General features: G+C 63.0%; 2 protein-coding genes across 2 annotated transcripts in view; both read right to left on the reverse strand.

Moving 5' to 3' along the window:
• The window catches only part of MNEG_6221 (L-sorbosone dehydrogenase, putative), a gene marked incomplete at both ends in the record, with an annotated part of 3,925 nt that extends 1,253 nt beyond the window's left edge, over positions 1-2,672 (reverse strand). Inside the window, 6 exons of the mRNA XM_014045305.1 lie at positions 451-605; positions 899-966; positions 1,356-1,446; positions 1,769-1,879; positions 2,237-2,397; positions 2,541-2,672. Of these exons, the coding sequence (XP_013900759.1) occupies positions 451-605; positions 899-966; positions 1,356-1,446; positions 1,769-1,879; positions 2,237-2,397; positions 2,541-2,672 (718 nt within the window). The remainder of the gene's footprint in view (positions 1-450; positions 606-898; positions 967-1,355; positions 1,447-1,768; positions 1,880-2,236; positions 2,398-2,540) is intronic.
• Positions 2,673-4,026: 1,354 nt separating this feature from the next.
• MNEG_6222 (L-sorbosone dehydrogenase, putative) overlaps positions 4,027-9,249 on the reverse strand; it is a gene marked incomplete at both ends in the record, with an annotated part of 7,877 nt that continues 2,654 nt past the window's right edge. Inside the window, 11 exons of the mRNA XM_014045306.1 lie at positions 4,027-4,068; positions 4,275-4,752; positions 5,017-5,081; positions 5,243-5,429; positions 5,642-5,687; positions 6,076-6,144; positions 6,390-6,544; positions 6,808-6,875; positions 7,096-7,186; positions 7,428-7,538; positions 9,011-9,072. Of these exons, the coding sequence (XP_013900760.1) occupies positions 4,027-4,068; positions 4,275-4,752; positions 5,017-5,081; positions 5,243-5,429; positions 5,642-5,687; positions 6,076-6,144; positions 6,390-6,544; positions 6,808-6,875; positions 7,096-7,186; positions 7,428-7,538; positions 9,011-9,072 (1,374 nt within the window). The remainder of the gene's footprint in view (positions 4,069-4,274; positions 4,753-5,016; positions 5,082-5,242; positions 5,430-5,641; positions 5,688-6,075; positions 6,145-6,389; positions 6,545-6,807; positions 6,876-7,095; positions 7,187-7,427; positions 7,539-9,010; positions 9,073-9,249) is intronic.

Here is a 9,249-nt window from a genome sequence, read left to right on the forward strand (position 1 = left end):
CCCGCCCCGCCAGCGCCACCCACTGGCCCGTATATGCCTCTCAGTCAAGACCCAAACAGTCACAATGCAGAAAAAGACCGACAACCCACCGTGGTCTGTGAAGAAGAGCTGGCTGGGCCTATCAGGATGCCAGTCCATCCCCACCACGTTGCGCAGCCCTGGATGACGGTTGCAAAGGCGTGTGCGGGCGTGCGGGGGCGTGTGTCTGATCGCAGCAGAACGAAGACAGACAGATGGCAGCAGAACGGAGACAGACAGACAGACAGACAGACAGACAGACAGACAGACAGACAGACAGACAGACAGACAGAGTGTGTGTGTGTGTGTGTGTCACACACACACACTCTCTCTCTCTGCACAAAGAAGTATGACTGTTGGATGCTGTGGCATGCAAGCAAAAAAGTGGCCTGTACCCTCAACCCTGAAGGCTGCCAGGCAAGAACAACTGACCTCGTGCGAACAGGTTGAGATCGCCGTTTGTGGTGTTGATGGTGTATATGGTCGAGTACACGATGCCCTGCGGGGACCTGTCCTCGGGACACACATTGCAGGGCGCCCCCACAGAGACGTACAGCAGGCCGTCGTCAGGGCTGAAGCGCGCATACCTGGGAAAGGGGTTTTGAGGGTTGTGTGGGGTGGAGGTGTGGTCCACGCGCGCTTGTGGCGGAGGTGTTTCATTGGGGGACGAAACACCTAAGACTGAGTGCGCATCTCAGGCGCACCAGGGGCGGGTCTAACATGCACGAGCGGCCGGCGCAGGCACCCAGCAGCGGATGACCCGCTTGATGCGACAGGAAGGACAGCGCCGGCAGGGCTGCAGGCTGGGGCTGAATCACGGGTCAGGTGTGGGCGCAGGGGCCGCAGGGGCCGGTCTGGAGGGGGCCGTGAGGCGTCGCACCTGGCTCCGTGCCAGCGCGCAGACGGAAGGCGATTGGTCACAACTTCCAGCTTAGAGTTGGGGAAGCGCTGCCGCGCATCAGCGGGGAGCAGAGCAGGGGCAGGAAGAGCGGGGATGGAAAGGACAGTCAGTGAAATTGCGGTGCCGAGCTGCGGGTGCACAGCCGCACGTGAGCCATGGCCGGGCAGCGCACGGGCTCGGCGCCCCGGCGGTGACTGCAGGCTTGCAGTGTTCTGATACACTTGAACCCCGGGGGTTTGCTTCCGCATCAAAGCCTTGTGGAGGTGGAAGAAGCCACAGCCGTGCCCCACCCAAGCTGATACCGCAGGATCACGAGATGCTAGTGCAGCTAAAAGCAAGCATGCCGCGCCCGCGGCGCAGGGGGGGAGGGCGGCGTATGGTGGCGCGCGGAAGACTTGAAGAGTTGACACGGGAGAGGAGGGTCCCAGCAGCTCACCCGGCCTGCAAGGGCGTAGCTGTCTATGCCGCGGGCACGCCACACAATGCCGCGGCCGGCCTCGTCCCACCCTGTCACGTACAGGTCACCGCTGCGTACAAGATGTGTGCAAGCGCACGTTCATGTGTTGGCATGTGCGTGTGTGCGTGTGCACGTGTGTGTAGGTGTACGTATGCTTGAGGGAGGAGTGAAGTGTATGAAAGACGATACAGGGTGCGCACTGCCTCACCACGGGATCAGGCCGCCTTTTGTTGGGGCGGGGCGCCACAAATCAGACCTCATATCAAACCCAGATGCATTCCTGCATTTGTGGTGCCTGCAGCCCCCTTCCCGCCCGCCAAGCACCATGAAGCCCCAAGCCCTGATGCGCGCCCCCAGGGGCCGTGCCGCCCATGCGTGCCCCTCGAGCTCACTCGTGCCAGTCCATGCCCTGCGGCGTGTCCAGTCCGTCCAGCACCACCGTCAGGCTATCAGCTGAGCCGTCCCCATCACTGTCCACCAGAGCATACGTCTTGTTGGCCTTGCTGGGGGGTTTGAAGGTGCGTGTGTGTGTGTGTGTGTGTGTGTGTGTGTGTGTGTGTGTGTGTGTGTGCGCAGTGTGGAGGAGTGTGTCGGTGACACAACTGTTGTAGCGTCTTGCTGGTCGAGTGTTGTTGTGTTGTGTGTGTGTGTGTGTTGCTGTGTGTGTGTGTGTGTGTGCGTGTGTGCGTGTGCGTGCGTGTACGCGCTTGCTAACTCAATTGTGGGCATGTGTTGTAGGTGACGTGGGGGAACAGGTTGCCGCGCAGCAAAGCACTGCGAAGCTGCGTCCAACACCACGAAGACCACACGCGGCCCCGCCGCAATCGCCGCACGGCCTCGACAACCCGGCGGACGCTCACGTGCTAGAGACGTAGCTGATGATGGGCCCGCCCGGGTGCTTGCTGGCGCCGCTGACCGCCAGGCTGCGCGCGTTATCAACCAGGGAGGCGTTGAAGTACAGCCCCACAGCAAAGCCGGGCGGCGGGCGCAGCAGCGGCAGGGCAGACTGCAGCTGCGGCAGCTGCGGGCGCCAGGGGGGGGTCAACGGGCACGATGTATGAGAGAGGGACTGATCACGTGGTCGGATCACTGCAGGTCAAGTGGAGCGGCGAGGGTGGGCGCGGCGCCCGCCGAGGCATGGGGAGCGCAGCAGGCGCGACTCACGCTCCACTTTGTTGGGTCGAGCGTTGACCAGCGCGCTGCCACGTCTGGCGGCATTTCGGCGTCGACCACCACTGCAAGGGCCGGCGCGGCGGCCACCGCCGCGGCCAGCAGCACAGCAAGGAGGCGCCGCATGGAGCACCTTCGGAGGCGGGTGCGCACGACGGGTGTGTGGGCGGCAACCGCAGCGCGGGCCGGTGCTGTTGTGGGAGAGAACGAGGCCGGCTTGCCTCCCGTTGTTTATGCTATGGTACTACAAGTATGATAAGCTGGTCAATTGGGCGAGCGGCAACGAGGCAAAGCTACAAACTGCAGATCAGGGATCGAAGCTGCGATTTACATCATAGTTCGGCATAAGCAGCAGCTTTATAAAAACAACTCTCTCACAGTGTGCCTTTGAACCTTGGCAGCGTTCAGCACCACAGCGCTGGTTACTACGGTAGGGTGAGTGATCGGTTGACACCTGTTCCCCGTGGAGCGCAGTCGCGCGCCTCGCATCCTGGTGACATCCGCCGCCGGTCGCTGGGAGCGCCGCTTCGGTGATCACCATGCGCAATCACCCTTCTGCTGTGAACGACTTGTGACAGGGCAGCTGCCATGGCAGCAATGACCCGCGGAGCTGGCAGCCTGGGCACAGAATTTCAGCTCGGGTCGCCCAACAGCCAGCGGCGCACGGCAGACAGCAAGGATGCGCGGCCGTGGGTAAAAGCGGTACCTCATCCTCAAGGGCACTCCTCATGGCTGGGTGAGTCACCCGTTTGCCAAGCTGATGAGCTTCCTCGCCCCCCCACCCTGACATCCAAATGTTGGCAACAGCAAAGCCCTGCCCGCCATGAAGGCTAGGCCGGGGGCATTGCTGAGAGCTCCGCAGCTGGGCCCTACCAAATCAGCCGTGCAAAGAGTTGCGTCTGTATGCATGCTTGAAGCCGTCGACCTTGACCCTGGGCCGCATTCCCTGCTTTCGAGTTGTGCACAGATCCGGATGTGAGCATTGACCTGCGCAGGCGCGGATCTGACCTGTAGTCAAGCGCTGAACCTAGGCTGCACACCGCGGCTGCTTCGCGCCAATGGTTGATGTTACTACTGCCGGTGCGTTTTGACGCAACACGTTTCGCGCTGACGCAGCCCTCTTTGCATGCAAGCAAACGCACATCGGGCCCGCGGCTGCGTCGACTCCTACGTTCCGTGCACGCACACGTCACTCGCGCTCGCGCGTGGCGCAAAAACCTGTCTGAGACTCCCATAGTGAGCGCACAAACCATTCAAAGCGCGCAAACCACACAAATAACGCTTGAGGCAATAGTCTGTAACGCACTGGTCACAAAGAAGTAGCAGTGCAGAGGACCGGCTGCGTGCAGCGCGCAAATGGCAACACTGCAAGGGTACTGATGAGACAGAGTGGCAAAACAGATCCAGAAAACGGTTTGCCAGGGTTTGTCAAGTCCCCCAAAAGATAGCAGTGGGGCAGTTGGGGCAGTGCCGCGCCGCCTCAAGCGGCAAGCACGGCCATCGATAGCACCAACGAGCCAACCTGTTGCGCGAGTGGGACCAGCGGGTCAAAGGGTCTCACGTTGTTGCAAAGGCACAATAAGCCAGCTCGTTTGAAAGAGTCTAATTGCAATTTTGGCAATGCAGAGGTGATGTACACCCGATGTACCATGCACAACACACCGTGCACCCTTGTCACATTCGCCAAAGCCAACGCTTCGAAAGACGGCCGCCCGCCTGCCTGCGCACCAGCGCCGTGCGAAGCGCGCCACCCGCCGCCATTCCGCGGCGCCCCCAGCCGTCTCCGCTCGTGACCGCCAGCAGCGGCCGCCTCATCATCACTGAAGGGCTGCTGCCAGGTTGGACTGCTACAGCGCCGCCGCCGCGCCCCGCCGCGGCGCCGTCCCCCACATAGTGCAGGCGGTACACCGTGTGCGCCCCGTCATCGCTGATCAGCAGTGACCCATCGGGCAGCTGCTGCACATCTGCCGGCCGGCCCCAGCTGACCTGTTTGGCCTTTGGCGCCCCCCTGGGACCGCCCACAAATCCGGTCAAGAACTCCTCGTGCTGAGTCACCAGGGGCGGGTCGCCGCTGGTCCCGCCGGCGTCAGCTAGGCGAATCGACACTAAGCGGTACCCAATCTTGGATGAGCGGTCCCAGCTCCCGTGCTCGGCGATGAGTATGGTGCGGTCGTAAGTACTGGGCCACGACTTGCCAACCTCCCAGCTGCAGTGTGTGTAAGTGTGTGTGTGTGTGTGTGTGTGTGTGTGTGTGCGCGCGCGCGCACGTGCATACGTGTGAACGTGAGCTTCAGATCCAAAGCTGGTTGAGCTGGCGACCGATGGTAGAACCTGCAGATCCCTTTACGACTCGAGGGCAGCTGCTGTTTACTGCACTGATCAGGCATGGCATGCAGCACGGCGCCCATGGCCTTCAATCACAGGTCCGAGCCCCGCCACAGAAAGAAGGGGCCCCCGCGCTTGCACCCACCGGTAGAATCGCAGCCCCAGGGGGGCGACGTGGGGCCCCAGCGCCTGCACCGGCCGGCGGAATGCCTTCGGGTCTACACAGCGGGCGCGGCAGGGTGCATCAGAGGCAACTGCTGCATGGCTCGATAACGACAGCGAATGTGCCTTGAATCAACGATGCCCGCCCCCTTCCAGCCTGCAGCCACATGACCATGGCTCGCTACCCACACCCTTCCGTCCCCGCCCACGTCACCCAGCCACGCGGCGCCCTTGTCCCGCACAGCAGACGCGCCTGAGCAGTTGAGCTTCTTCTGCCCTTTGTTCAGCCCGGGGTCTGGCGTCAAAGAGCCGGGGCCCGGCGGCCGCAGGTAGGGGTCGCCGCTGCCGTTGGTGTGGCAGGAGGGGAAGCCGTAGAACTCACCCTGCGCTGGAGCCCTGCGCATGTCGCGAGGCGGCAGGAGGAGGCGGGGCAGCGTGAGGCGGGCGGCGGCGGCGCGACATGGCGTGCAGGAGGCATAAGGATGTGCGCTGTGACGAGCCAGGCCAGACGCTGGAGAGCCAGCACAACGCCAGCCGCGCGCCCGATCTGGGCACGAGTGCTTGCAAATAGAGATCAACGGAAGTGTGTACAAAACGTGGGGACCCACATCTGCAGCCTGTCGTCAGGCAGGTTGTCGCCCATACCGTCACGACCTGGCTCGATCAATCAGGGGGCAGGTTGAGTGGATGGGGTGAGGGGACGGGCGGCTCTGCAGCGGCCGCAGTGCAGAGGTGCGGCTGTCCTGTTGACAACGGTACTACCATTGGCAGGGGCCTTGCAAGGGCAGCGCGGCTTGAGCGGGACGGCCGACCGCCTCGGAGCGGGTGGGGGAGGCAGCGCCGAAGCGACGCCCGCGGTGGAGCTCGGGCCGTCCGCCATGCTGGTCGCACACCAGGCCAACCTTACTCTGTGGACTGCCCGCCCAGCATGCATGAATCCGCATCACACCCCCCCCCCCCCACTTCCAGGACCCCCATGCTGGCGCTCTGTCATCGTCATCCTGCCGCGTGCTGACAGCATCATGACTGCGTCATGACTCACCGTGGTCTGTGAAGAAGAGCTGGCTGGGCCTGTCGGGATGCCAGTCCATCCCCACCACATTGCGCAGCCCTGGACGCATGACCATCAAAAGGGCATGCGATGTCAGGAAGGGGAGTGGGGAAATGGGGTTCGAGAATACAAGTTGGGTCAGGCAGCAGCACGTTCAGCAGGCTTCTGGTGTCGCATCGATTATCAGGGAGTATCGCAGCTACACGGAAGGGCGCACCCAGCTCTGGAGCTCAGAGGTTCCTTTGACCTCGATAACAAGGGCAGATGCAAGCAGCGCTGATCAGACAGGCAGCCAAACCCCACACCTCGTGCAAACAGGGCCAGCGTCCCGTCCGTGGTGTTGAGGGTGTAGATGGTCGAGAAAACGATGCCCTCTGGGGACTTGTCCTCGGGGCACACGTTGCAAGGCGCCCCCACAGACACGTACAGCAGTCCATCGGCAGGGCTGAAGCGGGCGTACCTGGGAACAAGGGGGTTGAGTGGGGCCGTGCGTGGGGTGGGGTCAGATTATGGTGGTGGTGGGACGACCGGAGGTGCCCAAGAAGGGGCAGTGCCATCCCAGGGACCCCGGCCAAAAGGGACGCGGCTGGCATGGGAACTGTGGCGCCGAGTGCAGGACCAGCTGACAGCTTGCTTTGCCAGAGGCGTCTGGCGTCTGGTTTGGGCAGGTTGAACTCGTGCTTGGTTGTGAGGCCGAATGCGGGGGGGCCCCCCAAAGCTCACCTGGGCCCGTGCCAGCGCGCCCGCGGCAGGCGGTCAGTCACGACCTCCAGCTTTGAGTTTGGGAAGCGCTGTTCGACAGGGGGGAGGCATGGTCGGGCGACGATAGATGCATGGCGAGTGGTAAAGGGGATGGCAGGAGGCGCCCACCAGGCTGCATGCATCTGCGGCTGTGCGATCGCAGGTAGCGCAGGGCCATGGCGCCAGCGGGTGTTGAAGTGCCGGAGAGCAGGAGGCTATGGTTGTCAGCCGCGCTCTCAAGTGGGTCGCTTTGCTGCAGCAAACGCCCACCTTGCCGGCGAGAGCGTAGCCGTCCATGCCGCGGGCGCGCCACACCATGCCTTTGCCGCCCTTGTCCCACCCTGTCACAAACAGGTCACCGCTGTGGCCCAAGGAGTGGGTGGAGCGGAGGGGAGTGAGTGTTGCTGGGGGCAAGTGCAAGCGCTGCTGCGAGACACATCATACCGCGGTCCACTCAGCAAGTTGCGCTGCCAGCCCAGTAGGCTTGCACATGATGATCTTCCCATCTCAGCCGCAGCGCAAGCGCCAGCAGCCGCGGCAAGTGGCGCGGCCAGCTCTGCGTCCCCGAGGCCGTGCTGCCTGTGCGTGCCGCTGGAGCTCACTCGTGCCAGTCCATGCCCTGCGGCGTGTCCAGTCCGTCCAGCACCACCGTCAGGCTGTCAGCGGAGCCGTCCCCGTCACTGTCCACCAGAGCATACGTCTTGTTGGCCTTGCTGGGGGCAGCAAAGCAAGTGGGTGGGTTTGTTCTGCATGTGTGTGTGCGTGTGTGTGTGTGCGTGTGTGTGTGTGTGTGTGTGTGTGTGTGTGTGTGTGCGTGCGTGCATGCGTGCGTGCGTGCGTGCGTGCGTGCTCGCGAGCGTCGCGTGCATGTGCCATGTTTGTGGCCTCGTGGGCGTCCAAGCAGCACAGGCGATTTCGCCCCACCGCTGCCGCCACCGCCGCACGCGTGCCTCAGGCCGCACGCCGCCCGCCCCCTCAGGCGCTCACGCGCTAGAGACGTAGCTGATGATGGGCCCGCCCGGGTGCTTGCTGGCGCCGCTGACCGCCAGGCTGCGTGCGTTGTCAACCAGAGATTTGTTGAAGTACAGCCCAACGGCAAAGCCGGGCGGCGGTCGCAGCAGCGGCAGCGCTGACTGCAGCTTTGTAAGCTGCACGGGACGACGGCGACGGTGTGTAGAGTTGGGATCGTGAGGGCATACAGCATGAGGCAGGTTCGGACGATGCCGGGGACGGGCGCAGCGCCCCAAGGCAGGGGTAGCGCGGAAGGCGCGACTCACGTTCCATTTCTTAGGGTCAAGCCTGGACCAACGCGCCGCTACGTCTGCCGGCGTGTCTGCGTCAACCACCACCGAGAGGGCCGGCGCAGCTGCTAGCGATGCACCCAGCAGCAGGGTGAGGAGGCGCCGCATCCAGGGTCCGGGGCGCGAGTGCACTTCCGTCAAGTGTGTGGGCGGCGTAGCACGATCGCCGTTGACGCCGCGTTGAGAGCATGCAGAATGATGGGTCTGCTCTGTGGCGCAGGCGCGATGCGGTGATAGTAGATTGGTTTGTTTTCTGATAAGAGAAGTGCGACCTTGCCTAGCTTTTCCTTACGCAATTAGATCGTCGTCACTGTTGCTCAATACCGTAGTGACTTATCCCGGTTAATTCACCTCAGATGGTAGGTTGAGTAGCGAGGCGCTGAGTTAGCCGCGGCAAGGCAAGGGAACACTACTGCCCAAGGCTGTGCGGAGCGCTTGCTTCTGAGTGACGTGTCAACCAGCCAGCAGCCCCTCCAGCCGCATCAGATGCTAGAAAGCGTGCTGTCTCGCTGCAAGTCACCACAGCTAGAGCATTACTTGGATATCAGGTAATGTTGTATGCACGAAAAACTCAAGGTGATTGCAGGAACACACGACACTTTGACCGTGGTTGACCCGCCAGCTCTCACCCAGCTCCTGCCTGAGCAGCAGGCCGCTCGCTCCACCGGTCTCGCCCAGAGTCGACCCCTTCTGCAACATCAACACTGTTTACATCGTTGATTGCTGGCTTAATGCTACACAACAAGACAAAGCTACTAGCTCTGTACCACAACATAATCTTCATCTCACAGCAAATGTGCTCTTGTGCAGTGAGCAGTCCCCATCGTGCGCCCGGCACCCCCTGCGGCCCGCCGCGCAGCACCCGAGCGCGTCAAGGGCCCCACGCCGCCAGCGCCGCGAGGCAGTCCCGCCCCAGGTCAGTGTCTGGCGATGCGTCCGCCAGCCGCTGCGTGCACGCAGCAGGGGCCGCAGCGAGGGGCAACGTCAAGGGGGAGCGAAGGGAGCGCCGCCTGCCATTCACGGAAGGGTCTGCAGGTGCACCGCCAAGGGCCGATGCGGCAGCCATGCCTGAACATGGCGCCTTGACGTGGCTTGAGTTACGACCTCAGACGCTCCCCTGCCT

Source organism: Monoraphidium neglectum (genome assembly GCF_000611645.1).
Source record: "Monoraphidium neglectum strain SAG 48.87 unplaced genomic scaffold scaffold00993, whole genome shotgun sequence".
Taxonomy (NCBI): Eukaryota; Viridiplantae; Chlorophyta; class Chlorophyceae; order Sphaeropleales; family Selenastraceae; genus Monoraphidium; species Monoraphidium neglectum.